Genomic DNA, 14,798 nt, shown 5'->3' on the forward strand with positions numbered 1-14,798 from the left:
CCACAAGGGCAGAGTTAGATGAAAGGTCGGGTTTTAATGTGGCTTCCCAAAAAGGGGTACTCTGGATAGGAACAAGAACAAAAATTGTTTTGGTCATGAAGGATCTCTCCTCCACTGACTGAGGACAGAAAAGGTGAAATGCAGCATCAGAACAGATACTACACTTTGATCTTGGCCCACAATGAAAGTAATGCACATGGCAACTATCAGGCTTGAAAATTACAATAATTTATATGAAAAATATATGATTTAAGTTATAAAAAAAGAATGCTTAATGGCCGCCAGATTGCGGTTAGATTTATTTGGATGCAATAAAAATAAAAACAAAACATCCATAATGAAAAGCCCCTTCGAGATTTGGAATAAAAAGATAAAAGTTTTTCATAAATAAATTAAGAATAACAAAACTGAATTCAAAGGTAAATTTATTGACCTCGTTTCCTTTTTTTAATATACAAGTAGAAGTGATTTTTTTCTACCTTTTACAGATGTGATGATCATTATCATAGCATGTCGTAGGGATACATTAGAAGGTGCCAAAAAAATAAAACCTTAACAAACCTTGAGCATTACATGTGGTGTCGGATATCAAAAGTATCAAGTTTCAGTAGTAAAAAACTATTAACCTGCTGACAGTAAAAATAGGTGAAGGTAAGCACTAGGCGTCACCCCCTTTAGACCGAAACAAGTAGGTAGTAACAGTTAATTGGATGCATTGATACTAATATACAGTGAGGAATTCCTGGATTACTTAGATAAAAACAACTTTAGAGTGATAGTTGCTTATGAGTATTAGAAAACACACGTCTTTTTTCTTCTAATATCTGTAAAGTTAGCCAGAAGAAACATTTTTTTTTTGGGGGGGGGGCAGGTCAACTTTCTCAGTTTAAGATGGTGCAGATTCTAACGCTTATTTGAATAAGCTCTATCGCAAGGTTTCTACAACTCTTGAAATTTTGTTTGACAGAATACTCAAAAAATTTTTGTCAAATAATAAATTTCCTTGTAAATTTTGATTTACAGTCTTGATTTCTTTTCCATGTGACTGACAAGCTCTATTGTGTTTGTGTTGAGCTTTTTGTTTAGTTGGGATTAAATTTAAGTTTACACTTGCTTTTATGGGGTAAACTTTTCAATCCCATTGCCTGAACTGAGATATATATATATATATATATATATAGCCAGTAGAGTTTAGTTTCCTAGAAGTACATCCAATGAAACAACACGTGTCTACCAAAAAAGTGCTCAATGAGTGAACAGAGCATGTATATTAATTTTATTTATACAAACATTAATGGCTACATATGTGCATACATGTTTCTGTAATCACCCACGTTGGGGGATTACGTCTTCAGGCCAAGAACTTTTGAAGGTAGTTCTTGGCCTGAAGACGTAATCCCCCAACGTGGGTGATTACAGAAACATGTATGCACATATGTAGCCATTAATGTTTGTATAAATAAAATTAATATATATATATATATATTGTTTTGATTATTTCTTTTGTGTCTGAACATTTGTTTTACAGTAGAACCCAGGGATATTGCATTAAAAATTAGTAACAAATTACAGTACAGTATATAATACACATGTATATAATCAAATATTATAAATAACACCGTAAGGTGGGGCAAATGCCGTAACCAGGGGCAGGAAAAACATTGTATTCCACATCATAACCTGAAAAAAACCTACGGCCATGTATCCTAGGGTCCTACTTCATGTTTCATATTCTATTCCAAATGTGTATTTTTTTGCATAATAAGGTTAGTAAAAAAATATTTTACAAGTCTTCAATTCCCTTAAAGTCTATATTTTATGTATACATTTTATTTTTAAATAAAAACATTGTTAAAAAAAAAAAAAAAACTGAAAGAATAATTTTTCTGTTATCAGTATTCAAATGAAACCAAAATGAATGCAAAATTTATTCAACATATGATAAACAACAATAGACAAGCTTGGAAAAATTGGATTCAGAAAACCCAAACTCCTTAAAAAAAAAAAAAAAAGAAAAAAAAAAAAGAAAAAAAAAAAAAGGTTAATGCCAGCCTGATTGCTTGCATGTCGTATCAAGAATGCCTATCTGGCCGATTCTAAAAATACTCTTATTGTTGACAATTGTATGCGATTAGTTGAACAAAAGTTACAATTTTTATTTAGAGGTAAGAGAAGATTGTTATCTCATAGGTTTTACAACTTATAAAGCCAAAACGAGATATCACCTGTAATAGCGTCTGAACGAGGAGCCTATAATGAAGCAAGAGTTGTGTAATCTCCAACATTACAACTCTGCAACTAACAACGTTGGAGTCCAGTAGCAATGCCAGAATAAGCAGGGAGACATTATTTCTGAGTTTTCCTCAAGAGTCGAGCCTACCCTACTATTTAATCAATAGCTGGAGGGAGGATACATATATGGGTTCATACCTGCCAAGGGTATTAATAAAATTAATGCAGCAACACTGTAAAAACTTTAACCTGGCACACCAAGTGTAAAGTCTGTTCCTATACCCATTTCCCAATTATATAAATAAATGTAAGAGCAATATATGTGCTATTATATAATTATCATAATAGATGTTGTTTGGATGATGAGTGAACAGACATTAATCTAAACATCTAAAATTAGAGTGCAACAGTGCAAGTGACGGCATCAGAATAGAAACTAGACTGTTCACCCCGAATATGTGAAGAGAAAGAGATAAAGATGTAATGTCAACAGACAAATTATATATATATATATATATATATGTTTATTATATATATATGTGTGTGTGTGTGTTTATTATACACACATTATTGGTTACACATGTGCATACATGTTCCAGTGGAATCTCAATTTAGAAAGACCCACCTCATCAGACCGAAAAAGAAGTGATGATGATGAAGTGGGTCTTTCTAAATTGAGATTCTACTGAAACATGTATGCACATATGTAACCAATAATGTGTGTATAAAAACACACACACACACACATATAATTATCAATCTTTGTTATTAAAGTGATAATTAAATAGATAAGTATCAAAGCTAATCAAGTGAGTATGCATGTAAAAAACATTCAATTACTGACCTATGTAAACAGAGAAAGAAATAATCTAAAGTGAATCCGATTACAAGCAAACAATTCACACACACACACAAAACAACCCCCCCTCTACCCCCCCCCATTAAAAACAACTCGGCAGCAGCTTTGGTAAAGTGATCTGAATGTTAGCTGGTTTGGCTACGCAGTTTGACAACTGGCGTTTGCAACCCATCAACAAATACTAAACTAACGTGCCGAGTCGAAAACAAGATTCAGATCATTTACAAGTTCATATTTTTAGAAAGAAAGATGTCATAACCTGTCTATCTTAAAAGACCATCTGCAAAAGATTTTTTAAGTCTCTGGGGGAATGCTAAAAGATATTCGGGAAGCTGTAACTCTGTAGCAGAAAGATAAGCAATTATTCACAACATCTCATGCAATCCCATAAGAGAAACAAAATGAAAGACGAGCAATAATTCCTTATTTAAACACAGAGTACACAAGGAAATTAATCTAATCTGTAAGTTTATTAAGTGAAGGCATTTGTCCTGAGGACAGCGAAATCAAAACATGACTTCAGACTACTGTTCTCATCTTGAGTGCAATTTTCACAACATTTCGATCGATGTAACCTCTGACCTTCTCCAAGTGTATCGTGTCAAACTCAAAAAAGTTTCTGTCGAACTTGTGAATTTAGATGAAATTTCAAATGGAACCCTTTATTTACTTTATGGGGCCAGCATGCTCTTGTTCCGTCATCCAAGTAACCTCCGATATTCTCCTGAAGGTTCAATTCTCAATGTTGGTGACTGAAAAATACAATTACGAATTAGAACCTCTATCCAGTCATGGCTGACGAAACGAGAGCATTCTGTCCAAATTCCTGAGTTTGACAAGATACACCTAAAGTAGGTCAGAGGTTACATCGACCAAAACGTGAAAATCACACTCAAGATGAGAACAGTAGTCCGATGAATTCAAATAATACAAATAACCAATCCTTATCTCAAAAACTCTCGAATGTCATGAAGTTCATTATTTTCAAATGGTGGAATCATGATTGGTTATTATTTGCAGTCATTCATGGGTCACTATGGATCAGAGTGTAGTGCAAAGTAGCAAACAAGATGGCTCATCCTGACCAGCATGGATACTGCTGCAACAACATATTTACAGTAGAATAACTTCTGATATACAAATCATGTCTATGTGATTCATGCCTAATTTGCATATTACTTTGCAAAAGGACATTTCATTAATTATTCGCTTGTATTATTTTCTTAATGGCAGTTTTCATTTTAATATAATTTAATATTATAAAACTATTATGAAGAGAAATAATTGTAGTTACAAATAATTAAAAGTAAATTGTTTCTTTTAACAACATGAACCAATGCTAAAGAAAATTAAATGGTTATTCAGAATGAAATATCGATATTTTAGGATGGAAACTATTTATGTCTGAAAACGAAAATCTGCCAAACTTAATTTTATATATTAGATATAACCTCAAACATTCATAGTTTGAATAGAAATATATTTTTGCTAGTCCTAAAATTAAAATGTTTTTCTTTAATTATTTCCATAAATGAAGTTAATTACATTTTCCTTTTTAACAACATGAACTAACGTTAAAGGAAATAAATTGCTGTTCAGTATGAGATATTGATATTTTAGGATTGAAACTATTTGAATAGAAATATTACATAAAGACGTTTTCCAAAGTATTTCTAAATATGCAGGAAATAATCAGAGGCAAAATGAAAAACTCTTTCGAAGCATTTCATTCTATATTCTAAGTCTGGAATATCAACTATTTTTTATTAGGTTATTTAATGCTGAAGCAATATCCACTGTACATATATATATATATATATATATATATCTCCATTGTGCATATTTAATTGATGATTATTAATTTTAGTATATTGTAACCAAAACAGATGTGCAAGGATTTCAAAATGCTATAGCAAATTTCATAGCATATCTTACGTTAAATACACTTATCATTCTATGTCAATTACATTAAAATAAATTTTTTTTTTCCGGTAAACTTTGAACATAACAGAACACATCAAAACAATTTCCTAACGTTTTAGTCCATTTTTCCATCTTTTCTTCATAAAAAGGCATGCAAATCTATTTTGTTAACGTTTCCACAAATTTCGGAAGATTCAATTTGTGTGAAGAAAAAAAAAAAACTTACACGCTTGCGTCTTTCTTCTGCCTCTCGTTTCTTTCGCTCAGCCTCTTCTGCGGCTTGTTTGGCCTCTTCGATTTTCCTTTGCTCAGCTTCCTCTGCAGCTCGCTTCTCATCCTCTATTTTCCGGAGAGCTTCCTCAGCCTCACGTCGTTCACGATCTGCTTCATCTTTCTTTCGTTGTTCCTAAGAAATTTAGTTGTCAGAAGAAAAAAAAAAAAAATGCTAAAATCCAATTCTTTAAATTCTGGGAAAATTTGTATTAGCAATTATTACTCGAGGTTTTATAAATCTAAAACAAAAAAAAAAAGGCTAAAGACATTGCTCACCGTTTGTTTCACTGAACTAAAAATAGAATTGAATACTAAGGCTGTGTCAGAGTTGTCTTTAGTTTCAAATTAAAAAGTTAAATTTTGTTTTGTTTTTAATAATTCATTTCATTTTTCCTGGTCTCTTACAAGATCTTCACATTCTAAGCTGTTTTGTTTCACATGGAGGTTAAGAGATTTTTTATTCAAGTTGAAACAGGGATCATCGTTAAGAACTATCACTTCTTTAGAGTCAAAGATGGAAGAAATTAAATCTTGAGGATGAAAATGTATAAAAATATTGAAGCTGAATTAACCATGCTAAAATATACCTTAATTCTGGGATTGAGTTTTGCCTGAAAAAGTCTGCCATAATTATTCTAATAATCTGTAATTAGTAATTAATTGAAGCCATTTTTTTTTTTTATTATTTTTTTACAAGGGAGTCACCACTTATACAACATGTTAATTTTTTAAACATTCAATATTTTAAATAATACTTAATAAAAATGATTTTTAAAGATATAAATGTAACTCGGCAGTTTGAATATAATTTCATTTACTTGATGAGAACTCATAAATTGTATAAAATATTTTCAAAGACTTAAAGAATATTTTCTAAATAAATATAAAGTTGTGAAATTTTATCAGCAGAATAACTATCAAAGTTATTTTGTACATTGATGAAGTAGCTTCTGTAGCCAATTTTGGTGAAATGTGAAAATATCTTCAGGGATTATTCAAGTCGTTTTTTCTTTTAATCATGATTATTTATTCAAGTGAGATTTAATTAGGAAAAAATCAGGTAATGAGTTCCACATGGAAACGGGCCTCACTTCTTCATCCACACATTTAACCCTCAACAAAAGAGAAACTGGGGAAGATAGTTACTGAAAAGTGAGAAGCTAAAATAATTAAGAATTAATTTAATAAAGTCTTCACTCTCATTGGCTAATTAATTTTAGCATGTTAAGTCTTTTGCAGTTCTAATTAATTTCTATTTCATAATATGCAGCATATGAACATGCATTATACCATGAATGATGCATCGCCAAAGATCTCTTGAATCAAGCATTGCCAATCTTAGGAATTATATTAATTTTCTTAAATCAGAGTCTGATATTAAGATTTTCTTTTTTTTTTTTTTGTCAATGTTAATTTTTTAATTTGCTTTAAATGTTATCAAATACACTCTACTTCATGTGTTTTTAAGTATTAGGTTGGTGCAAAAATAATGTTTTTTGACATGGGCTATCTCAAGGCCACAATCTTAGTAGATGGCAGGACAACTGATGGTCTGCTTGTGTTGCATGTCTGGTATTCTGCATAACCATCTGTTCAGCATGCTTTACCTAAACTGAAACTCTTAAAAAAAAAAAAAAAAATGACAGTACAATAAAAAATTACGCTAAAACCAGGCCCAAACTCAAACAAAACCAACCTGTCTTCTCCTTTGAAGCTTGCATTTACGAACATCCGTGGGCTTAGAACTATTTTAAATGATGTCAAAGTATTTCTCCTAACAAACACCCCAGATATCTTAGCACTAAGAGAGACTAACCTACACTCCTCCATCCCCTCTAACTACTTTAACATGCCTAGATATCTCCCATTCTGCCGTAAGGACTGACAGACATATGCACGGGCTTGGAGTATATATTTGGAACACCCTCCCCTTGACTAGAGAAACTAAACTAGAATCAGACGATCAAGCCTTTATGTGCTTTAGACTTAACATGCAACATAACATTAGCTACTTTTATTTTCTCTGCCGCTCTCCCTTGACCCAGGACTGTACCCTAATAAACAAAGTCTCCGACAGCATAGATACAGCACTTTCCCTCGACACTAGCGCACAAGTGCATGTGTTTGGTGACTTCAATGTCCACCACAGCAACTGGCTTGGATTTTCTATTCACAGACGCAGCTGGTACCACAACACGTAACTTCTCTATCTCATTCCCTATCACAGATGGTTACGTTTCCAATCCGTTTCCCAGACCAGCAAGAACAACACGCATCACTTTTAGATCTGTTTCTGACCACAATTCCCGATGACTGTAACTAATGCCTACAGCCCACTTGGGAATGCCGATCATGCAGTGGTAATAGTTGAAATGGCCCTAAACTTTAGAGCCAAAACTGAAAAACCACTGCTCAAAACAACGAGATATTATAAAAAGGCTGACTGGGAAGCCATCAGGGATCTCATCAGGGACGTCCCATGGCAAAATATCTTTTCACTTCCTGCTGAACAGTGCGCAAATGAGACCACTGAATGGTTCAAAACAGCAATTGAAGCATATGTTCCCACACGGAAATTTTATAGCAAGCCCCACTCTCCCCAAGGTTTACTTCTACTTGTGCATCCGCCATCGAGCAAAGGCAGCATGCGTACCGCAGATTTAACCGCCATAAGTCCAGTTCAAACAGGCAGAAGTATATAGAAGCCAGAAGTAACTGTAAGAAAGAAATAGCGATAGCTAAGAGAGAATTTACTGAAACCACTAAAAAACGCATCGAAGCACAGAAATTAGGAACCCGCGACTTCTGGAAATCTATAAGAGTGTAGTAAATAATAGGCAATCAACAATCCCCCCACTATCCAACAATCATGAGGTTGTTTGCTCTGCAACTGAGAAGGCTAACATGCTTGCCAGTTGGTTTGCCTCCAACTCCACACTGGACCCTGCCAACCACCCCCTCCCTGACTTTCCTTTGCAGGCAGATGCCACACTAGACGATCTGAAAATCACCCCTTCTCAGGTGCATGCTATCATAAGAAATCTTTACACTTCAAAAGCATATGAATTTGATCTCATCCCGGCTGTGCTATTAAAAAGTGCTCCGCCAAAGTAGCTCCAGTTCTCTCCAAACTTTACACCAAATGCCTTAATGAATCTTGCTTTCCTGCCTGCTGGAAAACTGCTTCTGTAGTACCAGTTTTCAAGCATTCTGGTGAAAGAACTGACCCACTAAATTATCACCCCATTAGCCTCCTCCCACTTTTCGCCAAAATATTTGAGACCATAATTAACCAAGCTCTAGTCCATCACCTTACAGATGCTAAACTTCTGACTGACCAACAATATGGATTTAGGCAAGCCTGTTCGACAGCAGACACCTTAACTGTAATCTCAGAACGTATATACCAGACACTGGACAAAGCGGGGGAGGGTAGAGCGGTAACCCTAGATATATCCAAGGCTTTTTACAGGGTATGGCATGAAGGTCTTCTCAGGAAAATCAGATCATATGGTATCACTGGAAGAATACATGACAATGAAATCCTCCTTAGACAAGAAAAAAATCCAGGTTGTCCTCGACGGTCGTACATCTAAACAATATGATATAAATGCGGGAGTGCCTCAAGGGTCTATCCTGGGACCTGTGTTATTCCTAATGTTCATAAATGACATCCCTGACAAAATTGCCTGTGAGATGGGTATATTTGCTGACGACACCACACTATAACAGACACGACAGGAAAACAAATGAACACATATCTAAAGAAATGGCAGAAACACTAGAGGATGACCTCCGATCCGTAGTGGAATGGGGACAAAAATGGATGGTCACATTCAATGCTGTCAAGACTAAACTCGTTTCCTTCAATAATTACAAGAAACCTTCTCTGCCACCAATAGCAATGGCCAATGACTCTTTATCTGAAAGTACATCTTTTAAACTCCTCGACCTAACGCTCTCAGGAAACCCGAGTTGGAACAATTACATTGAGAGTATCGCCAGGACCGCTGCGAAGAAGGTAGGTTCTCTCTACCATGCTAGAAAGATACTAATGCCTGAAAGTATCCTGTACCTCTATAAGGCCACCATTCGCCCATGTATGGAGTATTGTTGTCATATTTGGGTTGGTGCATCTATCACTAGTCTCTCGCTCCAAGACAAGGTTTAAAAGAGAGTCGCCAATCTGATAGGTCCTGAACTGTCATTTAAACTTCAGCCCCTGTCCCATCAATGAAATGTTGCATCCTTCTGCCTTTTCTACAAGTACTTTAATGGTGAATGCTCTGACGAACTGCAAGCACTTGTGCCCCCTCGAAAATACCCCCTACAAGCAGCTAAATCCCACCCCTTCACAGTAGAGATCCCTAGATGTAAGAGAGCCTTCTATTCCAGTAGTTTCTTCTCCCGGACAGCTAGACTTTGGAATTCCCTGCTGGGTCCCTGCTTCCCCAACTGTACTGACATGCAGAAGTTCAAGTGCAACGTAAACTGACATCTTACTGCCCAACTCCCTACACAGTACTCCTGATGCCTATGTCCCTGATAGTAGTCCCCTACATCAAAATGGCAATATGCCTTGTTTGGGGTGAAAATGTAAAAAAAAAAAAAAAAAAAAAAAAATGTTGAACATCAAAAAATGACGTTATTTTTGCACCAACCTAATCTTTTCAAGAATTCAAAGAACATTGAAAGATATTTTTCCTTTTTAAGTTAAGAAAATGAACTGAGATGTATTTTATGAAAAAATTTCTGTTACAATTTTAGTTGGAAAGAAGTTCTTCAAAAACAGAAATAAAATGTAAAAAATCGTCGAATCAAAGAATATTTTGATGCTTATTTTATAATAAGCGGTGATGATGATTAAATGTTTAACAACACGGACCAACAAGCGTGGAAGTTCAAATCTAGTTTGTTCCACAGAAACACTTAGGATATTCACAACATTCATATGGTCCCTTCCACCAAGTAGCAGATATCTTTCTAAAAAGAAAACTAACTAGAAAGATATCTGGAAAACCTATACACCAATAGAATGTATCAATTCATAAGAAATTAATCAAATATAACAAAACTGAAAGGTCCATTAAACTATAACAATGGCTGATAACAAGGCAATAAAATTATACATAATTAGGATTTTGCTCTTGATCTGGACTCAATCTTTTTCAATAGTCCATGCCAATAAGTTGACCCTGTCAACCTGTCTTATATTCATGTTTTCTAACTCTTTCCAGACCATATTTTATGTTGACGAAATTGTTGGAAAAGAAATTGATTTAAATTGTAGAGAAGATTGTCCTTATTGAAGCCAATGGTAATTCTTTTCTTGTTAAGTAAGATCAGTCAGTGAATGGCTAATAAAAAACAAGTTCCTTATCACAATGCTTACAAGTTTGTTTGGCAAATATGAGAAAAGTTTTGCAAAAGTTTTGCAAAAGTTTTGCAGTATCAAAATGTATTTATGTAACGTTTTGTTCAGAGAATGCTTATATCTACACTAGATGTTGTTGAATAACATTACTTGAATAGAAATGATTTTCTATTTTTCAAAAAAAAAAAAAAAAAAAGAAAAGGACAGAGGACAAGAGAGAAAAGAGGACAAAAGAAAGAAGAGGAAAAGAGAGAGAAGAGGACAAGAGAGAGAAGAGGACAAGAGAGAGAAGAGGACAAGAGAGAGAAGAGGACAAGAGAGAGAAGAGGACAAGAGAGAGAAGAGGACAAGAGAGAGAAGAGGACAAGAGAGAGAAGAGGACAAGAGAGAGAAGAGGACAAGAGAGAGAAGAGGACAAGAGAGAGAAGAGGACAAGAGAGAGAAGAGGACAAGAGAGAGAAGAGGACAAGAGAGAGAAGAGGAAAAGAGAGAGAAGAGGAAAAGAGAGAGAAGAGGAAAAGAGAGAGAAGAGGAAAAGAGAGAGAAGAGGAAAAGAGAGAGAAGAGGAAAAGAGAGAGAAGAGGAAAAGAGAGAGAAGAGGAAAAGAGAGAGAAGAGGAAAAGAGAGAGAAGAGGAAAAGAGAGAGAAGAGGAAAAGAGAGAGAAGAGGAAAAGAGAAAAAGAAAAGAAAGGAGAAAGAAAAAAAGAAAGGAGAAAGAAAAATAAAGAAAAGCAAAGAAAAAGCGAAAGAGAAAATGAAAAGAAAAAAGATCTTTTATAATGGCAATTTTCTTTCATTTATTCAAAGTTTTTGATATTGTGAAATAGATACATGTTCACACCAAACTGATTGAAGAATTTCAAAGAATAAAAAAATAAAATGGTCAACTACAAAAATGTTTGCATATAAAGACATCAAAGGCTGAACTAACCTCGGCCTCTTCTCGTCTTCTCTCCTCCTCAGCAGCTTGACGGGCAGCCTCCTGGTCAAAAAAAAATCAATTTTTTTTTTTTTAAATAGATAAGAACATTTTCATCTGAACCTAGGAATATTATTCTATTCTTAATATAATTAAATTTATTTTTCATTTTAAACTTTATCTAAGGCAACTTTTAAAAGAAATAAAATTTATTTTTCATTTTAAAAGCGACTTTTGTCCAACGCTGAGAATTGTAACTAAAAAAGACAAATCTACACATTGTGTTTTCTTTTATTTACAAAAATATACAATTTAATTTTAAATAAATATGTACATTTTTTTTTTTTTAGTTATAAATAAAATAATCGAAAATATTTAATTTATTTTATGGTGTACATTAGTTTTATTCTTTTTATTTGACTTGAGAAAAATGAAAATGTTAGAATCCCTCTCCTAAAATCCCCTCCAACAATTTTTTTTTGTTAAATTTCACATCGCTATGTACGAAATGTCACATTTATGGATGTTTTCCTGAACAAATTTTAAATAGAAAATGGTTTGGATCAACAATTTATTCCATTTCTTCTCTTAATTAGATGAGAGATTAAAAAAAAAAAAAAGATATGAATTTAAATAAGCAGTTAACATCAAAATTTATATGAACTGTAACATGATTATAGCAAATTTATTTCATATAAAATTTTCAACATATTTAATTGGTTTAATCTGTGGAAAGAGAGGCAAGAAAGTCAGGGAGGAAAAGGTTCAAAGCTGAAGATAAAAAGTAAATTAGAAAAGAAAAATAGGAAGAGGTAGAAAGACCTGTGTAGGGAAAAGTCTATTTAAAACAGCAATCAAAAAAGGGGGGGGGGCAGAAAAATGGAAAGAAGGAAAAGTAATCAAAAGAAAAATCTTATGTAAAGAAATCTAGAAAGACTTCAGTGACTAAAAATAGATAAGGTAAATGCATGCAGAGGAAAGTGCATAGATATATGAAGATAGGAATCCGAGGAGGAAGAAATCGGCTGGAAAGGAGAGACACAAATCATGATAGAGTTTCCAAACATTAGACTAAAACTGCAAGCAGAACTTAAGCAAAGAAAGAAGAAACTTAGAATAAAACATAGAAAATATTATTCTAACAAATAATTTTTATTGGTCATTCTTTTCTTTTATTATTCTGTGGTACATTAGATATTAGATTTAAAACCATTATAATTTTGCCAAATGGCCATTAAAAGTTTATCATTTTGCTAAATGCCCATTAAGTTTACTTTGCTCGCCACATTGCATTTGAATTTTCATTTTGCTCTATGTACTAAGGTAAATTTTAAAAAATTTAACTTTGAGTTAAATTTTGATAAACTATTATGACTAAACATAGCACATTTGATACATTAGTTTCTTTAAGCAAATACAAATGTCTTTAAGCAAACACAAGTCTTTGAAAATATCTTTCCATATCAAAATCCAAAGGAAATTGAGGAAAACATAATTGATAGCAATATAATAATTAATGTAGAAATTGAAAATTAATAAATAACAGAATTTGAAAGCGAGCAACTAAGTATCAGAAAATAAACTATTGTTCCCTTAGCACGCATTATATATATATATATATATATATATATATATATATATCTGAAATAGCATTATTAGAACGGGTCTGAAAACAAAGAAATATAAACATTCTTATACATATGTCTGCTGCAGCTTTTGGTTTAGCAATCTAAAAAAAACTATAAATTCTAAAGACCAGTAAGTAAAAAGGAACAATTTGTTCAAATTTAATTAAAATTTTAAAGAAATAAAATTAGAATTTTATTTCTTTAAAAGTATTAATCAATATTCGTTGAAATATATTGTTCATAAATTTATATAATTCAATACAAATTATGTGAAGATATTGTTAATTCAAAAAAAAAAAAAAAAGATTGTGTACAGATAAGTAGATGTTACTTATTCCAATCCATAACTGACTAGAGTTTCTCAAATTTAAAACTAAAGAAAAGAATAGCCAATTAGTTAACTTCGCTGACGGATACATTATTAAAGTTTGATGTTACAATAAACTTTAATAATGTCAGCAAGCAACGTTTTCATTAGATATTTTGGGTCCTATTAACAGTAGACATTTTGGTTCTTCATTATAATAGCAAAATTCCAAAATCGAAATAATGAGTTTCAAGTAAAACCACTGTTATCTACTTAATTGTCATGTCACAGTAATGAACATATCCAAAAATTATGAAGAACGATAAGGTAGAAAATTATTAATGAAAACAATTTTTGCCTAAGATTTCCAGTTTTTAGAAAATAATTACTTCCCTTTTGTAATGATTTAAAGTCTCCAGTTTTTTTCTTGCAAAACTCAATTGTTGCTAAGGAAAAGAAAAAGAAAATGAAGAGAAAAAGAAAAGATAAAAAGAAAACAACAAAGAGAGAAGAAAAGGAGAAGAGAAAAGAAAGAGGAAAAGTGAAAAAGAAAGAGGAAAAGTGAAAAAGAAAAAGGAAAAGTGAAAAAGAAAGAGGAAAAGTGAAAAAGAAAAAGAGGAAAAGTGAAAAAGAAAAAGAGGAAAAGTGAAAAAGAAAAAGAGGAAAAGTGAAAAAGAAAAAGAGGAAAGTGAAAAGAACAATTGAGTTTTGCAAAAAAAAAAAAAAAAAAAAAAAAAAAAGAAATTGGAGAGTTTAAATCCTAACAAAAAGAGAGGTGATGATTTTCTAAAAACTGAAAATAGATAAAAATTGTTTTGTTAATTGTTTTTAAAAACTATTTTCATGAATAATTAATTTTCTATCTTATTGTGTTTCTTTTTTTTTTTTTTTGTAATTTTTGGATATGTTCATTACTGTGACATAACAAGTAGATGCCATTGGTTTTATTTGAAATTCAATTTTTTGATTTTCAAATTTCATTATAACAAAGAAGAACACGCTTTTCTCTCATGTGAACGCGAGTCCTGTTCCATTAGAATTGTGATATAAGACACATTGAACTGAATTAACAAATAAAAATATTTAAACCTTGTTTCAATAACAAAATTATTTGCTGATGTCACTGCCATCCAATAAACCTTGAAATTCAGTTGCGAAGTTGACAGTTAAAATTAATCACTTTGAGATCCAGTTAATATTTTTTTTCAATTATATTACTACAGCTCCGAACTTTTGAGATGAGGCCTAATTGTGTGTATTACTTGATAACAAATTGTACGACC

General features: G+C 32.6%; 1 protein-coding gene across 50 annotated transcripts in view; it reads right to left on the reverse strand.

Moving 5' to 3' along the window:
• The window catches only part of LOC145292850 (uncharacterized), a 200,518-nt gene that overhangs the window by 56,309 nt on the left and 129,411 nt on the right, over positions 1 to 14,798 (reverse strand). For all 50 annotated transcript variants that reach the window (XM_080138946.1, XM_080138952.1, XM_080138945.1 and 47 more), the window contains 2 exons: positions 11,593 to 11,643; positions 5,241 to 5,420 (listed from right to left, as the gene is read on the reverse strand). In XM_080138946.1, coding sequence (XP_079995072.1) covers positions 5,241 to 5,420; positions 11,593 to 11,643 — 231 coding nt within the window. The remainder of the gene's footprint in view (positions 1 to 5,240; positions 5,421 to 11,592; positions 11,644 to 14,798) is intronic.

This window comes from Euprymna scolopes, chromosome 14 (assembly GCF_053919585.1).
Source record: "Euprymna scolopes isolate OS-2025 chromosome 14, ASM5391958v1, whole genome shotgun sequence".
Lineage (NCBI taxonomy): Eukaryota > Metazoa > Mollusca > Cephalopoda > Sepiida > Sepiolidae > Euprymna > Euprymna scolopes.